At 35.4% G+C, this 18420-nt stretch overlaps 2 protein-coding genes and 1 long non-coding RNA gene across 4 annotated transcripts in view; 2 read left to right on the top strand and 1 right to left on the bottom strand.

Moving 5' to 3' along the window:
- Window positions 1-18420, top strand: part of LOC125871080 (uncharacterized) — a 46324-nt gene that overhangs the window by 7100 nt on the left and 20804 nt on the right. Inside the window, exons 2-4 of the mRNA XM_049551671.1 lie at window positions 15877-15978; window positions 16091-16153; window positions 16287-16342. Of these exons, the coding sequence (XP_049407628.1) occupies window positions 15907-15978; window positions 16091-16153; window positions 16287-16342 (191 nt within the window). The 5' untranslated portion in view covers window positions 15877-15906. The remainder of the gene's footprint in view (window positions 1-15876; window positions 15979-16090; window positions 16154-16286; window positions 16343-18420) is intronic.
- On the bottom strand, window positions 8330-10068 carry LOC125871095 (uncharacterized). The gene is made up of 2 exons (XR_007446971.1): window positions 9721-10068; window positions 8330-9629 (listed from the first exon to the last, which is right to left on the bottom strand). It is a non-coding gene; the product is annotated as an uncharacterized LOC125871095 (long non-coding RNA).
- On the top strand, window positions 12073-15577 carry LOC125871068 (wall-associated receptor kinase-like 3). 2 transcript variants are annotated; one of them, XM_049551657.1, is made up of 6 exons: window positions 12075-12327; window positions 12439-12658; window positions 12746-12881; window positions 12956-13080; window positions 13163-13274; window positions 15055-15577. In XM_049551657.1, exons 1-6 carry the CDS (start codon window positions 12164-12166, stop codon window positions 15342-15344), a joined length of 1047 nt encoding a protein of 348 aa, XP_049407614.1. In that variant the 5' UTR covers window positions 12075-12163; the 3' UTR covers window positions 15345-15577. The 2 variants fall into 2 exon arrangements, with proteins under 2 accessions (XP_049407613.1, XP_049407614.1); XM_049551656.1 differs by having other exon boundaries at window positions 12073-12327; window positions 12439-12881.

Genomic DNA, 18420 nt, shown 5'->3' with positions numbered 1-18420 from the left:
TTTTTTTTTTTTTGTTAATTTTAATCTATTTTTTGAATTATTAAATTATTGAATTTTTGTGATACTAACACGTGTCACTTTTTTTTCGTCTCCTATTATATATTATATATATATAGATGAGAAAATGATCAAAATGGTCCTTAATGTATGGGCTTTGATTCCATTTGGTCCTTAATATATGAACTTGATGGAAATGGTTCTTTATGTATCATAAATTGTGATTAATTGGTCCTTTAACCCTAAAATTAATATATTTCATTTTTTTTTGCCGTCAAAATACACAAAATATGTAAAAGATGCGCTCGTTCAAGACTTTCCTTCCCCTGTTTCCAAAAATTCCAAAAGGGGCACATCAATTTATTTTTAACCAAAAGGGCAAAGGAGCGATTTTCTTCTGACAAAATTGACGCCGTTACTCCTTTAAAAAACATAAAAATTGCTGCCGGTCCAAATTTTTTTTTCTTTTTTCTTTAAAATCGCTGCTGTGAATTTTTTTTTAACAACGTTGCCCTAGCAGCGTTTAAAAAATAGAAATAGCTGCTATAGTAGCCATTTTCTTAAAAAAGTTTTAATTTTTTTTTATTAAAAATTCCTGAGGCGGGACTACTTAAAAAAATAATGGAAAATCGTTCCACGTGTAGCGATTTTAGTTAAAATTTTTTTTAAAATAATCACTGTCTTGGCAGCGATTTCAATAAGAATTTTTATTATTATTTTCCAATTGTTGCTAGCAATCAAAAAGTATACAATAACAAATTATAAAGTAACTCAATTGGGAAATTTTTTCTACTGAAATCGCTGCCGTGGCAGCGATTATTTAAAAGAAAAAATTTAACTTAAATCGCTACACGTGGAGCGATTTCCTATTATTTTTTTAAGCAATCCTCACCTCGGGAATTTTTAATTAAAAAAAAATTAATTTTTTTTCAGAAAATGGCTGCTATAGCAGCTATTTCTATTTTTTAAACGCTGCTGGGGCAGCGTTGTTAAAAAAATAAATTCACAACAGCGATTTTAAAGAAAAAAGATTTTTTTTTTGAACCGGCAGCGATTTTTATGTTTTTTAAAGGAGTAACGACGTCAATTTTGTCAGAAGAAAATCGTTCCTTTGCTCTTTTGGTTAAAAAAAATTTGATGTGCCCTTTTGAAATTTTTGGAAACAAGGGAAGGAAAGTCTTGAACGAGCGCATCTTTTACATATTTCGTATATTTTGACGGCAAAAAAAAATGAAATATATTAATTTTAAAGTTAAGACCAAATTGATCACAATTTATGATACATAAATGACCATTTCCATCAAGTTCATATATTAAGGACCAAATAGAATCAAAGACATACACTAATGACCATTTTGATCATTTTCTCATATATAGATAGAAGATTTGACCATTTTTGGTCAAAGTATCACAAAAAACAAAATCAAAGAGTCTCTAAAATCTAAAAGGATTAGCTACTGTAAACTCTTCTCACAGCGAATTTTTTCACAAGGATAAATCGTTTCCAGAATCTAGAAGGACAAATCGTTTCTAGAATGGTTTGAAAGAGGTACGGTAAACTCTTCTCCTTTTTAGGGTTTCAATTTGGTTGAGGTGTTGTAAAGTCTCTTCCTCTTTAGGGTTTCAATTTGGTTATTGTAAAGTCTCTTACTGTAATTTTGCTCGAGGAACCTTCCAAGGGTTGTTTGAATTAGAAAATTGTTTCAAAAATACATACGTATGAATGTTTTCCTCAATTAAGCATTTTCTTGCGTTTGTTATTGTTTCTCTTTGTTGTTATTACTCTTTGCGTGATGGGCTCGATTTTGCTTCCGCTTTCTGATAATTCTCCATATAAAAAGGGGAAAAATCACTTCCAATTTTATTCAGAATTTGTATAACTATACATTTAACAGGTAATTGTAAATACTAGTACTATCTGTACCATTTATCATTTTGTACTTGTCGTATTTGTTTTATTTACAATAGGATTTTAAGTGAGATCAGTTGCTTACTTTACTTAGCTTACACTATGCTCGCATCAAGTGGTAAAAACTGATCATCATGTAGCTGGTAAGAGTATTTAATCTGAAAATGTTTGGTGGTTGTAGCCTTACATCCTGATTCTTTATTTGTTATTTGATTGCATGCGTTGGTTTGTTATGGGATAGATGTTGAATGTACCATAATGTTTGTTCTGTTATTTCGGAGTTCTCACCTACATATGTCCGTCTCTTATGTGTATACTATTGGTAGTGTCTGGGAACTGGTGGATCATCACGCCTGATTAGTAGGAAGAAAGTTGCAGGTCTCTAGTCCCTACGAGCAATACTCGTTTTTTGCCTTAACTATTACTCTAATAGAGTACATTGATAGAGTTCAACTATATCTTCCTTTGTGTGAAGAACCCCTTTATTTGGGTTGAGGTAATAGATTTTGCATGCTTGGTTAATTTTAGATGGTGATATATACTACATACTAGGCTGGAAACACAAATCTTTTGAGGGTAAGGAGGGGGTATATTGCAGGCTGGAAAATAGAGATGAATCATCATTTTAAATAAGTATAACTGGTTCAAGATTACTATATTAATTGTTGCTGAACAAAATATGCTATCCAGTGAATTGATTGAAACCTCTTGTCTGGTTGGAAGATTCTTGTGTTTATTATACTAGTTTACGTTCCGTTAAGGTAAAAGGACGGGGTTTGAACGGAATTTGTGAGGTCATGAGTGATAAAAGAAGACAGAGTAAAAAACACGCAGAGTTAGTTGATCAATTCTATTAATAGTAAATAAATAACATGAGTTGTGCTCATTCCTTGTCAATCATGTCTGGCTATTCTGACCGCAACCTTAAAACAAGAGTAAAGGTGTCACGCCCCGAGAGCACCCCCTAGGCGTAACACGGCATACTTGACCCCGAAGGGGTCTTATTCAAGCGCTTAGCATATTCTTCATTGCATATAGACATTGAATAATGCGGAAATTTAAAAACTTTTCATCATCAATGTCAAAGTGTCTCATACTAGAAAATAGAAAGTAGGATGTCTAGACATCATCATCTCCATGAAACCATCTAAGTACACATAAGAATCTCAAATAGGGACCATAGCCCTTTACAATAGAATTGTCTCAAAATGACAAGTACATAAGGAATCTAATAGTCTATTACAATACGAGGAATATAGGGTCATAATGTGCGCCCTCGGAACTTGAGGACATACCAAAAAGTCTTGGAGAAAAATCTAATCCCAAGCTTGAACCTCTTCTTAGCACAATCACTTCCTAGAATACACTTAGTAGAAAAAGAAAGAAATATGGGTTAGCACAAAACATTTGTACTAAGTATAGAAGCCATGCAATTAAAACCAATTTAATATCATGCATAAAAGGGACCTTTAGTTGAAAACATGCTATTTCAATATAAAACCCATAATGCATATTCAAGGGACATTTAACCAATTCACATTACATTGTAAAGGGACATTCATGATTTTAACAAGAACCCATAACTCATACGTTAAATACTTAGGGTTCCATTTGCATCATACCATCATAATACACCACCCATGACCCCCTTATCAAGCTCACTTGTGCAGTGTACATATGAAGTCCCATACCCCCATATATACTAAGTAAAGCCATCAAGAAGACACAAGTGTAGTCACATACATAAACAACATCATAATAGGTGAAACCAACTTTAACATAATTCATATCGTACCATGTATAAAGGACTCACACAAGGACTCCCCAAAGAACCCACTTGTGCAATGCATAGGTAAAGTCCATACCCTCGCCTATACTAAGTAGTATCCCTCAAGTAGTTCTAGTTAGAGTTCATAAGTCATTCTCATAGGTCATATTCATTCATTAACTCATCTTTTTACCGTAGGGATATTAGCAATAACCGACATAGACCATGTGAGCTTCATGGAATCCGGTGTTCTACTCCCACACCGAAAAGAGAGTGTTCCACTTGCCAAGGTAGAACTAACATCATAGCATCTAGGTGGATCCACTAGCGAAGGTCCTATGTGGGCAAACATAGTTATGGAACAAGGAGATTGTTACTAGAAACCCGGACTTGCTAAACGTAGAAGGTTTTCATCTCATGAGACAACATATATAAAATTGGGAACCTGAACTTGCTAAACGTAAAAGGAACCCATATGGGAAGCCGGACTTGCTAAACGTAAAAGCTTCCATCTCATATTCATGTTCACTCGGTGCTAAGCACAATTCCCTTTTTAAAGCATCTTCAAGCATTTACTTAACATTAATTCATAAGATAGGATTTAGGGACTTAATCCCTCATATATCATTAGCTCAAAGGTTTCTAAGATGAGAATGGCCTTTCATCATAGAACCTACATTGGGAGAGAATGGTCTTTCACATAATCATAACATATTCATAACATAGTCATATAGTGTTCATGAGATTTACTTTCTATTCATCATCCCAACACTACCATAATCATAGCTTAACATTCATGTTTGTATCATAGCATACTTGTCAACACTTAGGGTTGTAGGGAAGAAGAACATAACTCAATTCCTACAAATCATAATCAAGTAGCACCTCCACCATTGGATCAACAATTCAATATATAAACATTCATAAATTCGATAACCTTCATTCATAGCCTTCAAGGTTCATACCAAGATTCAACCCTAATTTATTGCTAATCAACTATCATATAGAGCAACATCACAATACAATAATCAATACCACTCTTTCATATTAAATCTTCATTCTTAATTCATCAATGAAGTCTTACTAGGGTTTTGAAGGGAGAAAGAAGGGGAATTCATGGGTCTTGTGGAGACTTGTTCAAAAACCAACAAAACTACATTAATTAATTCATAAACCATAATATACAACCATAATTAATCATTATAAACCAAAGAAATCATATTTGGAAAGTGACCCACGAAATTGAGAGAAAACTTAGAATTTGTGGAACTTTGAAATCCAATTTTGAGAGGGCCTCTTGGGGAAAAGATCCCAAGAGTGAAAAGCAACCGTACCTAAGTTGATTCCTTGAGAATCAATGGAGAACTCCAAGCAATTTGAGAAGAAACCTTGAAACCCTAGCTCCAAAGCAAACTTCTTCTTCTAGAGTCTTTAGAGAGAGAATTTTAGAGAGAAGTGGGTTTTGATTTTTATGATTTGGAGATATAATGTGGAAGACTTTTTATTACTAAATAATACTCTAATAACTATTTATAACCATTTTTAACCCTTAAGTAATTAATTAGTAAATTACCAAACTACCCCCACTTTAATCGTGTGGAGGCAGTAAGCTCAGGTGCCATCCACAAGTCCCCGTCCACGGGGCGTGGATTGATCCACGGACCGTGCTGGTCACTCGTGGTTTGGTCCTGAGAGGGTGCTGTCGAGGGTCTCTGTGAGGAGACTAAGTCTCGACTCACGAGACCCTTTCCATGGACCGTGAGTTAGTCCACGGACCGTACTGCGCGTCCGTGGTTAGGAACTGAGAGGGTACAGATGAAGGTCCCTGTGAGGAGACTAAATCTCGACTCACGAGACCCTTTCCACGGACCGTGAGTCAATCTACGGTCCGTACTACACGTCCGTGGTTTGAATCTGAGGGGGGTCGTTTTAGAGTCCACTTGGAGGATTCTAAGTGTGGACTCACGACTCCCATCCATGGGGCGTGAGTACAATCCACGCCTCGTGGTTTGACCCTCATGAGTCCAACCTGTTTTGGACATCATTTCTACTCTCATTAAGTATTAGTCATCAATTAGGCCCTAGCTTAGGTCATTAGATTTCCGGAGTGTTACAAAAGGATCACTCGTTTTTAAGCAAAGACTTTTCCATCTCTCTCTGCCAATATCATGAATGTGACATTAACATGTCAACACGGGTATCCGCTGTTCTTTTTTTTATACATTCATACAAGTTGAAAAAATGGTACAAGTGAATCTATAAATTTAGTGAATGAATCTCCCAATAATCGCAAAGTTGACATCAATAAACGAGGGTCAACTGCTAGCTTTGGTTTCCTTTATCCTATGGTCTTAGCTTGTACAGTCTCTTGTTGGTTGACCTTACAGTTTTTCCTAATGTGCTCTTCTTCTTATGATGACTAAGAGCAGGTTGTTTTTCATGGCAATGTGAAATAGGTTTAGTGTTAGTTTTCTTTCCTTTCTAGGCTACATATGCTAAAATTTAGTTCTATTCTTTATTGAATTTTTATTCAAGTTTCTTATCTGGATTGCTTACCCATCATTTCTTCCTATTGCTAGTCATACAAGTCCTGGTGCTACGAAGACATGCATTTATGAAGGAGTGAGGAATAACTCTTTATCACAAACACCCTTGCCAGATATAAATAAACTTCTCAATGCCAACATCGTTTTGACAACTTATGATGTACTGAAAGAGTACTTATCACACGACTCTGACAGGCATGAAGGTGATCGTAGAGCTCTTAGATTTGAGAAAAGGTATCCTTCAGCCTGCAATTTCCTTTTTCTGTCTTTTGAGGTTGCTTGGATAGAGAGTTGTGTTAAGGTAGAAGTGCTGCTCTTACTGCTTTTTGTCAGTTCTTAATGCTGAAATCAAGGTATCATTGCCTACATGATGCTACAGCTTAAAAAAATCATACTGGAGTCTAGCTTTGGAAGAGTTACTGGTTCTGCTATTAATTCAAAAGTGTGGTTTATGGATCTACAACCTAGTTACTCCTTACCAGAGCAGAGTCGTCCTTCTCTTTGAGTGATTGAACTCAGTTAGTTCTATCTGTTTGGTTTTGGAGCGACGTGGTTGTGATGTTGAATGTTGTTGGTTAGTTCCTGAATGTATTTTATTACTATTGTAAAAGTGACGAATGCTTCCCTTGTTTGATTCTTACGCACTGTTGTCTGGTGCTTGTCCCCCAGTGCCTATCCATTATTTGCTCTGTGACAACTTCTGAAAAGTATTTGACTGACCTATTGATCAGGTTATTGGTTCTGAAACTGTGTATGGTAGACATGCTGATTGTACTTTCTTAATTTTGTACATCTCTTTGTTGTTGTTATGGACCTTGGGCCTAAGTCAACTCCAAAAGCTAGCTGAAGAGGTGAGGATTGCGCAAGCCATATTGAAGAGGGCATCTCTCATTGAACCTAAAGCTCGCTTTAGAAGCTCTTTATACTCTCTTGTGGGTCTTCTGTGACCTGATTGATTCTTCTGGTCTGTACTTTATGTTCTATACTTCTTTTCAAAGACACCATCAGATTTTTCGGAACAGAACTTCAGCGTCAAGGAGATGCTTTTTGCACCTAACTTAATAATTATATCATTTTATTGATGTCAATCGTAAAAAATGTCGATTTAATTTACTATCTTACATGTGATTGCTTTGGATAACAAACATTTCTTTGAAAGAGTTCTCTTTTCCTTCATTTTTCTTTTGTATTGAAACAGTTCCCTCATATTTAGTTACTGTATCACTGAGTTAGGGGATGGATTTCTTGTTTTCTGATATAATTTCCATATTAGTAATTGGCTTATTCTTTGGATGTTTTATTATATAAGATGTTAGGCAATTCTGCAAATATTAAGTACCTCAACTGTGAACAGCGCCTTTTGACATTTTACAGTCATTGAACGCCTTACTTCACTTTGGTTGCTTCTTCTGTTATTGTTATGTTACAGATGAGATGGGGCTAGGAAAGACTGTTGAGCTGCTTGCTTGTATCTTTACACATCAGGTGGCATCATCTCCATTGGCAATTTTACTGGTGAATTTCTGTGTGATGAGGGTCAGAAGAATAGTCTGAAAAGACTGAAAAGAGAGCGTGTTGAGTGTTTATGTGGTTCTGTGAGTGAAAGCATCAGATATAAAGGATTGTGGGTTCAGTGTGATGCTAGTGATGCGTGGCAATATGCAGATTGTGTGGGCTACTCAGATTGTGAGAATTCTGATGTTCCCGAGTGCTTGACAAGTGTAGAACTTGCGAGAATTATAGAAGCAAGAGAACATTCTAGAAGCAGAGAATGTATATATATACGTTGTGATGGGAGTGTTATATAGGAGAGAGTGAGTGATAAAGAGGAGAGCAACTATCAGTGAATTAGCAGGAGGTAAATGCAGGTTGTTACTAAAGCACTAACAACCTGCATAAACCATAAGCTAGGTAAAAATCTGCATGCCCCTTTGTAAGCCTCGTAAAAGAGATTAGCTATGACCTGTAATTTTCTAGACAGACCTCATTAACCCATAAAAGCAGCCGTCCCTTTAACTCAGCTGCAAAGCAGCATAACATATGACAGGCCAAGGCCTTCTCTTCCAGAAATGCACTTCTTATCCCAATCTTTTTTCTTCCCAGCGGTGACTTTAATCATGCTACAGAAGATACTTATGTCAGCTGAAAACATCCTCATTAATTTTTTTCCAATAAGTTGTTTATTTCACCTTTTTCCTGCAACCAACTTCAGGTTACAACAACAACAACATACCCGGTGTAATCCCACTTGTGGGATCTGAGGAGGGTAGTGTGTGCACAAACCTTACCCCTACGTTTGAAGGTAGAGAGACTGTTTCCAATAGACTGCATTTCAGGTTAGTAATGGAAATTTATCTCATCAAACAGTGCTATTTAAGTGCAGTGACTAATAACCTCATAAAACATCTGTGAAACCTGAAGTGCCTGGAAATACCAGATGTTTTCCTTTGACTACGAGATGTTGTCTCTAAATAAACAGGCAGATATGCAGAAGTCACTTAACGAATTCGCTTTCTTTACATTCTGATTCAACATAGTAGTTTCAGATGGTATAGCATGTGTGGAACTCTTAATACATGGTGAAATGAAATTCAAATATACGAAAACTCACCACCATCTACATCTTTACATAGTACTGATACCTACACCATCCATGTAAATTAAATTTCGTACAAGTTGTTATGGGAAGATCCAACCTTTCATCATCAGAATTATCTGTATCTGAACTATTGGAAACACTTAGCTGAGCAGATTTTAGCACAATGGGCATGGCAAGAATTAGATAAGGAAGGAAATCTTCCCCCAAGCATTTACATGGTCTACCGTATGCCTGTCATAGAATCAAGTGTAAATTAGCCAAAAACTGAAAAGAAAATGGAAGTTGCACAAAATTCTAAGTTGTATCAACATACCAGTAACGAAAATTTCCTCATTGGATCTTCTATCTCTGTTTGAGTTTCTTGCAGTGAAATGAGTACTACAGTGACCTAAAATGGCACATCACATGAGGTAAATGCATTTTCAGATATGTTGATAGTGTCACATTTATATAATGCCTGCTAAGTGCTAATGGAAAGATATAAATTGTATTCACCTTTTCAACATAACCATGGATTGCTTGATTTCCAAAATCCATTGTAACCATGGTAATGCATTCCATGGATTTGGCAAGTAGCGTGCGACTTCTATCTTTAGTAGCAGTTTCCAAGATAACTTTAAGATAAGGCATTACAGAATCATATATGTAAGCAGAGTCTTCCTGCAGTATCCAAGGAAAATGAAGTTTAGAACACCAGAGATTTAAACAAAAGAAGTTTTTTTTGAACCGCTGAAAGCGAAGTACCTGCGATGAAATAGCTAAAGAGGCTAAAGTTTCAAGAGCTGCTTCTTTCATCATTGTCATTCCTCTCTAGAATATGCAGCAAGTTAAAAGCTTATGTCATTTACTCTTATACACGTGGACGAATGAGTATGTTATAGATTGGTAAAGATAACATTACCTGTAGAAACCCGACTAATTTACTCACTATTTTGTGCAGGTAAGGTTTTCAAGTCATCTGCACTGCAATTGTGACTGAACAACCATATCACTGAAGTTGCACGTCTATACACAAAATGTGCTTGCAGTGGACAAAGCCGTTTTAACCAGCCGCAGTTGGCTGTTTTTAATGGCTTTTGCGTATACGGAAAGGGAAACGACGCATACATCGGAAAAAGTAGGGGATTTACAAGAGCTTTTTATGAAACTGGTGGAGGCTGCGGCGTTGCCCGTCGCGCCGGAAATGTAGGAGAGAAAGAGGAAAAGTGCTGCGAGAAATAACAGTTTCTTATGATTCCAACATATGATGATAGGTAAGGATTGAAAAATAAGTTTCTGCACCTCATTCTTATGTTTCAGTCCCCACCAGGTTGTCAAGAGGTTTCTCAAAGTGGACTGATTGTGGATAATACCACCAGTTGCTGCAAAATATTTCCAAATGAAGTACTTTGTGATGGTTGTCTTGTCTTACTTAACTGTGTATTATGTCTCAAAGAAATGGGGTTATTGGTTATTTAACGTTTATTTCAGGTTGGATTTCAAAGAGGCTTGGACGGATGGCGTCACACACAACCTACTTCTGAGGCTGGTTCCACAACCCAACTTACATCTAATGATATTGCTTCAATATGGACAAATGTGGCACAAGGTGTGAAGAAAGGCAGAGTTTACGGGCTTGGAGCACAAGCTTCTTCATGTCATCCATCACCGTTGTCTAGTGCTTCTACTTCTCAAACTTCAGAAGAAATGGAAGCAAATGCGAAGAGAGATTTCAAAGCTAACAGAACGACTTCAAACATCTGAAGCTAACTATGCTAAAGTGTGGAAGTTCATGGAGAAACATATGGCTGAATCTGATGATGGCGAAGAAGAGACCAACTCTAATGAAGAGTAGATTATGTTGTGGTTCTTTAGACATTTGCTATGACATTTAGACTTGTTTTAAACTATTTACTTCCGTTTTGAATAACAATTGAATACTTATTAGACTTGATTTTGATGATGCTTGAACTTTTAGACTCCATTGTGAATCTGTGAATCAAGTGGAATTTGAATGTTTAGGAATGTGTTAGATATTTGGTTTTATTGTTATGTTAAATTTCTATGAATGGTAGTATAATTTAGCAGATGGTGACCAAAATGAATAGCATTTTTCTTATATATTAAAAATATAGCTTTCTTATAGAATTTTGTTTAGAAAATTAAAAATGCCGACTACAATAGTCGGAAGATCACCTAAAAAGTTAATATAATAATTATTTATACCGACTATAGTAGTCGGAAGAGTACTTAAATGATTAATAAATACCATTCACAATGATCGAAAAATATATATTTAATTATTTAACTATTACGATAACCGTAGTTGGCATTAATAAATTAGTATTTAACAAATATTCTAACTACAGTAGTCGGTAGTATAAAATATTATTTTACTAACTTTCCGACTATAGTAGTCGGCAGTTCGTGTACTTTAATGGTCGGGTTTTAATTTACATATTGTGACTACTATAGTCGGCAAGTATTTTCCGACGCTCAGTCTGCCGACTGCTCAAAAGTAGTCGAAAAGTCATCGGAAAACTCCATTTTCCGACTACATTCTGACCAATTTAGCAGTCGGCAAACAACACAATTTTAGTAGTGAATTATAATGAATTTATCCTTTTCAAATTCAATTTTAAAACAAAAACAAAAATGAAATAAAATTTTTTACCTCACTAATGAAATAAATTGAATTCAAACAGAAGAGAATTTGTTTGAATGAAATCATAAGCACATTAATGATCTCATAGTATCAATTTTGACCACTTAAATAGCTTGAAATTGAGTAAATTACGATGAAAATGTGTGTTGATATATAACCATAAATTTATGTTTAGATATCAAAATAAAAAATGGGAGTGTTGTTGTTCGAGACGTTTTGGTCTCTTCTTTAATGACTGATTTTGTTATTTATAACTTTCTGAAATTTAGAAAATTTCGCTATTTGTGACAAACTATTTCCATGGAGATTTTCTTAGACTTGCAATATCTCTATTGTTCGTAATTTTTGTGTAAAAAAATGAAAATTAAAAAAATATAACACTTTAAGATTTCGGTGGAACGCTTTACCTTAAGATAAAGTGTTCTTGACAATATAGTGTATGTATTGAAAACACGAATATTAGAGAATGATCATATATAAGCTTAGTAAAATAGTTCAACCTGGTGCGAAACACAAATAATTTAGCTAGTTCAACATAAATTTAAGTTAAGATGTCAAACTAAACATATTTAGGGGCAGGATATGTAATTGGCCAAATATAAAACATAAAAGAATAATGTAGAAGTAGAAAAGAAAAAAAAAAGGCAAAAGGAAAAGACATAATCAGCTTTAAGGCAAATCGGAACCACCATTCTCTTCCATGGATGGCGTGGAAAAGCTGAGGAAGGAATTCAAGTATTGGAAATATTCACCGTATTTCTATCAAAAGCGCAACTATTATGAGTCGGAATGGAAAGACAGTTATCGTATCTTGGTTGATTCGTTTATGCTTAGTTCTTCCACATTCGAGAACGCCTTGAGCAAGTATATAATATTCTCAGTTATTCGTATATTTATTCTTTATATATATATATATATATGTTCTTCGATTTCGTCTATTGTAATTTCATTCCGAAGGATTATTTCTGTCTGCAGATCACTTTGGAAAATGAAACTGTCACCTGTGGGGGATGCGGTGCCTTGCAGCTTTAAGGATTTGGAAAATATGACCCTGAAATTTTCCCGATCCCAATGTTTAATCCACACTATGTACGGCAGATTGTTTGCAGATCATGAGGGCAATGTTGCTATCAAAACATGGGATTTCTTTGTTCCACAGTTCCCCTGTTATGCTGACCATCCGAATAGATTTTGTGTATGTTTAATTTGTTGGATCTCATTTTTCTCTTCCTCCGTTAACATTTATTTTTTCCCTAACCTAGCTGGAAAATTTAATTTGCAGAACGAGCTTGAAATACTAACGCGTGAAGACCGACATCCATGTTTGATGAAGTTAAAGGGCTTCTGTTTTCAGCATATACTTGCACTAGTGTATGATGAAATGCCAACACAAGTTTTGTCAACCAAGCTTCATTCTGGTACTGGAGCTAGCTACTAAAGGAATTTTTCTAGTTTTTGTGTGCTTTTAACGTATCATCTGTTCCTTGGGCAGGCAATCAGTTTGGATGGAATGCTAGAATGAGGGTGGCGACTCAACTTGCAAGCCTCTTCGCCTGGTTTCATGAGAGGCGATATGCATTTGGTACTGTCAGACCAAAAGACATAATGATTGACAACGTAACTATCTTAATACCTTCATTCGTTTTGGACCTCCTTACGTGTTGGTGTTTTACAAGTTACTGTTCAATTTAGCTCGCAGGACTTCAACATTAAAGTATTCGACTTTGGTTTCCTTACTCCGGTCACGAATGAAGATAATTGGGGGCCCTTGCCTTATCATGCTATTCGAGAACCTCCAGAGGCTAGATACGGTGTGTCTATTTATTTTTGTCGTCTTATTTATGTCAATGTCTATACTTTTAGTGAACTTTGTGGTGAAGAAATGTATAGTCAGGGGCACTTCTATCTTTTAAACTGTTTGTTTGAACCAGCTAAGCTCTGAATGCTATATGTTACCAATCCTTCAAGAAAAACAGCTAATCTGACTTGTAGAAGATGGGAACCTTTTGTCCCTGTATTTGCTATTGACCAATGCATCGATGAGTGACAATTTGTTTTAATTAGCAAAAAGTGGATTGCGTTTATTTATACAACACTAAGATAGTGCTTCTTTTAGTGCTTCATAAACGTGCAGAAGCAAAAGTTAGAAAAGGTAGCTGCTGAGAGAGATGGATGTGTTTCGATAAAGTTTGGTTAAAGAAAGAGAATGCAGAAAATAAGAACAGAGGAGACGGTTACTGAAAGAGAAATGGATCAGATTAGAAGGGAGGAGGAGAGGGTGTTGTAAACGTTGCCGGAGGTGCTAGATTGACGGGAGAATCATTTGATTTTAGCCTTAACCATTTAGGTATAGAATCCATGAAGATGACACAAATGTTTCCAAAAAATTAAATAAATCATAATCCAAATTCCAAGTTAGTGACTTCTGAATTTGCTAGTTACAAGTTTCAAGGTGTGAATTCATTTATTGTATTCGCCTTCTCTCGCATAAAAAAATGCATGAGAAAAGGGAAAGATTGGGCAACAACCCAATCTAGAATGCCTGTGGCTATGGCTAAATCTAGATAGAAGGATTGCAGGTACTGCCTTAAATGAATGGAAGAGGAAAGGATCTCTTCGGCATTTTAGATACATGATTTTTCCCCTTTTATTCAACCTAGATTTTTTGCAGTTTGAGATGCCTCTCGTTCTCTTTAATATATGCTTTACACTTCTTTCTGCTTTGTTTAGCTTAATGTCATAAAATACAATATTGTGTGTAATTATGTTGTACTTTCCTCATTCTCTTGTTGCTCTGGACAAATTGATTTCCTTGCAAATATTCTTGCTCTATTGGTCAATGTTCTAGGTTCAACCATTTCTTCATTGCTTCTTTCATTAGTTGTATCTGTAGTATTAATTTGGTGTGAGTTTCTTGGTTGTATTCATGGTCCTAGAGACACCCGGAATATCTGGAATATAGCAGGCGGAGGTTGGTACTCAAGGATATCTGGAATCAGTTTTCTATTCTCATTTCCTTTGTTCTTTCATTTGAAGGTGAAAAGCTTTTAATAAAACACTCCAGGTCTATTAGGACTTTAAGTGAAATTGAGGTGTGGGTTTTATTAAGAAAACAAGTACAAACATATATGTAATGCAAGAAAAAAAAGGTAACTTCTTTTGCTGGTTATATTTATTTATAGGTGCCACCACTTTATTCAAGATAATACTCATGGGCAATGGGTCACACACCTTAGCTCACCCTGCATATACTTAACCAGAGTTTAAGTGAGGTGAAGCACCCTCCCTAAGCTGTTCTGAGCTCGGCTTATGCAAGCCTTAAATAAGCCTCAACAACACAACGTTGGATCTGTTGTGGTTTTGTTCTTTTGTTCTCAATCATCAGTATCTATCTCTATTCTATTACCTTTTGTTAGTGATAGAGGATGGACAAATGATTTTTATTTATTCACATTGTACTTTTAAGATTTCGTTGGATGTTTTCTAAATCTTGAATTGCAATGATCTATCCTAATCTTTGGATGTGTAAGATTTTTCTTTTTTATCGTGTAATAAATAACTTACATTACATGATCCTACACGTTATTGTAGGTATTCAGAATTTAAAAGCTGATGTTTACATATTTGGTATTCTACTTGTGGAGTTGATTGGCAATAGCTACATTGGTATAGAGAAGAAGATGGCAATCCACCACTGGATTCTTAAGGAACTCCAAGGAGGAAAAAGATCAATAGTGAATGAATCAATTCTGCAAGATAATGATGAGCTTGCTAACGGCATCACAGACTTAGCAGTAAAATGTTTGAATGAGGATCCAAATGAACGCCCAAATATGATGGAAGTCTCTACCAACTTGTCCAATTTGGTAGGAGTAACTTGAAATCAATTAGTTACTTTGAGCTTAGTGAGGCTTTATATGCTCAAAACATTACTCAATATGAATCATTAGTTGCTTATGTAATAAGGATTTAAGGTGTGTGGTGGTTCTTGTTTTGCTTGTTAGGGCTTTACTATAGAGAACTTGAAAACCACTTGATATGCTTGAACTTCATTCGAATTTTTCTTCATTTTGGCTAATTCTTACTTTGAACACGATTTATGCTACAATTTTGATTTACTCTTTTTTAATTAAACTAGTTTTAACTTATGTGAGTGCATGTGTCAATAGATTAAATTTCCTATACAAAAAGAATATATTACGTAAATAAGTGATGGACGTACAAATAGGTGCAACATTGACAAAAATGTTATTACATTGACTTGTTTAATTATGTGTAATAAGTATTTAGATTTACCGTTCTTTCTTTTGTTATAATTTTCAGTAATGATATTGCGAGAAATTTATTTTTATTTTTAAACACTTGAAAAATGAACTTGTATGTTTATATTTAAGGGGGAAAAACATCAATGTATCCCTCATTGTTGTATTGCTGCTGATTTCAATGGTTTCCACTTGTGTTGCCTACCTCCCCGGTGACATCGTTCCGATGAGCAAAATGGGTCAATGTCACTCTGTACGTATAACCCTTTTAACTCTTTCAATTTTCTTTTTCTCTCTATATATATGAACGAAGAGACGAACTTTATCGTTTAATTTTTTTTTTTTTGTGGTTGATTTACTTGCAGTCGAGGACTGTTTGGCATGATATGATTGGAAAACATTGTCCCATTTTCGGGGTTAATCGGGAGGTAATTTTCATTTCCCCATACATTTCTTGAGTTTGTGCTTCTGGGGTTGTAACTTTTTGGGGATTTTGCTGCTGATCTCTTTCATTTTTACCTAATGGTGTTTTTTCATTGGGTTGAAATTTAATTGGTGTAGGTGTTGATACCGATTCCAAAACCAACTGGTTTTACTGGAGCTGATCCTTACAAGATGTGAGTTTCATGAAAGACAAAACTTTCTGCTTTGTCTTATTTTCTTGTAAATTCAGTCTACTTGTCATGCCTTAGATTTATTATGGTGAGATTCAACTTGCACATTCATGTTAATGCATCTGATATTAGAGTTTTGGTATGGGAGTAGGTTCATTTTGGTCCTTCAAATATAACCTAAGCATTTTTGATCCCTTAACTTTTTGGTCTCTCGAACATAATCCACTTAAAAGTAATGGTGTTAAACCCATGTGACATCCACATGGCTTGTAAAATATAAAACCCATCGGACAAACTCATTTTCCTATTCTAAGGGAGAGTTGTCGCACCTTACGGCCATTTTGTTGTTGCCTTTAAGGGAAAATGGTTACTATTTTCGAGTAGGACTGATGATTGCGTTCTTAAGTATTGTCTTCTGATATAAATAGCTACTACTATATTAATCCTAATAAATGAAGAAAGCATGAAGAAATAAAATGTGCATCAATCAAGAAAGAGATAGCACTGTCAGTTGAAATTTACACCACTAGAAAAATTGTTCTTCTAGTTAGTGTTTAACATTGTTATGTTAGGGAGACCAAAAGTGCTCCACTTTAGCAAAGTTAAGGGACTAAAAATGCTTAGGTTATATTTGAAGGACCAAAATGAACCTACTCCCATAGATAATGGATAATTTTAGCCTAAAACTCTCTGATATTACTTGGAGTCGGCTATATGAAACATATAAGTTACTGTTTCCTCTTTGTTTTCTTGTAAATTCAGCCTGCTTTCCATCTCTTAGAAACTTATTATGGTGAAATGCATCTTTTATTTCTCTTGTTCTGGTCATGGCTGCAGATTTGTGCTAACACTGAAAAACATTGCTGAAAGGATGTTGTAATTGGATAAGGTCTTCTGTTCTGTCCCAATTTGCATCAAATAGAGAAGTGCTAAAATTCCTAGGGAGGCTGGGATGTAATTTGTGAAGCTTTGTGCCAAACTTACTAGGAAAGGGTGAAATAGATGGCTAGAAATAACACATGAGAGGAGTGAAGGTGTGGATCCCGTACAGACTAAGCACTTTTAGATGATAAGTGACATATTAATTTTCTTGTCACCTTTCTCAAAAAGGAAGTTGTAGAGCAATTTTGATTGAAGTTACTTCTCATGCAGATTGTCATCTGTCTCTCAAAACTTTACATGGTTTATCACATGAGCATTGGCTCTGTCAAGATAAGGGAGAAAAAAGATCTATGGTGGGAATTAGTAGCTTCTAGGGGATGGTGTAGACGTCATGGGTTGTATGTGGTGATTCTAATATAACCAGATCCGACAACGGAAGGAGTGGGAAAGGTATAATAGAGCTATGCAGTAGTTCTTTGGTTTCATAGAGGATCTTGAATTGATTGATTTTCCATTGGCAGGATGGATTTAGAGCTTGTTTAGATTGGCTTAAAAGTTGGTCAAACCTACTTTTAAATGAGTTTTAGCTTTTGAGAGTGTTTGACAAAGTTAAAAATAACTTAAAATAAGTTAAAAATGGCTTAAAAAAAGTTAAAAACCAAAAGGACCCCCCCCCCCCCCACCTTTTTTTTCCCGACTTAAAAGTCATTTAAAGTTTTCACTTTTTATTTTTTGACTTAAAAACTACTTCAAAAAAAAAAACTACTTTTTTTCAGCCTATCCAAACTACCTCTTACACATGGTACAGATTAAACAATCATATTGCTGCATCAAGACTGGACATGTCCTTAGTCTTGACTTAATAGGATGATGAATACAACAATATCAAACAGTCACTAATGCCAAGGTTAAAATCTGATCACTTACCCATATTAATCCGGTGAAGTGACTGGTAAAAAGGAAATCACATTTCAAGTTTTGAGATTGCTGGTTGGAAATAGACGGTTCACTGAGATAATTATAGGGTGGTGGAATTCTTTTGAGGTCACAGGTATGCCCTACATCTTAGCAGTCAAGTTGAGTGGAATCATGAAAATTATGGCAATCCGAACTGAAAATTAGAATTGCTGGAGGAGGTGCCAAAATTAGACAATATACAACAACCAAGAAATCTCACTAAGGAGGGACTTGTACCCAAA

This window comes from Solanum stenotomum, chromosome 7 (genome assembly GCF_019186545.1).
Source record: "Solanum stenotomum isolate F172 chromosome 7, ASM1918654v1, whole genome shotgun sequence".
Taxonomy (NCBI): domain Eukaryota; kingdom Viridiplantae; phylum Streptophyta; class Magnoliopsida; order Solanales; family Solanaceae; genus Solanum; species Solanum stenotomum.
The sequence above is the reverse complement of the archived record's forward strand: the minus strand, read 5'-3'. Positions and strand labels throughout refer to the sequence as shown.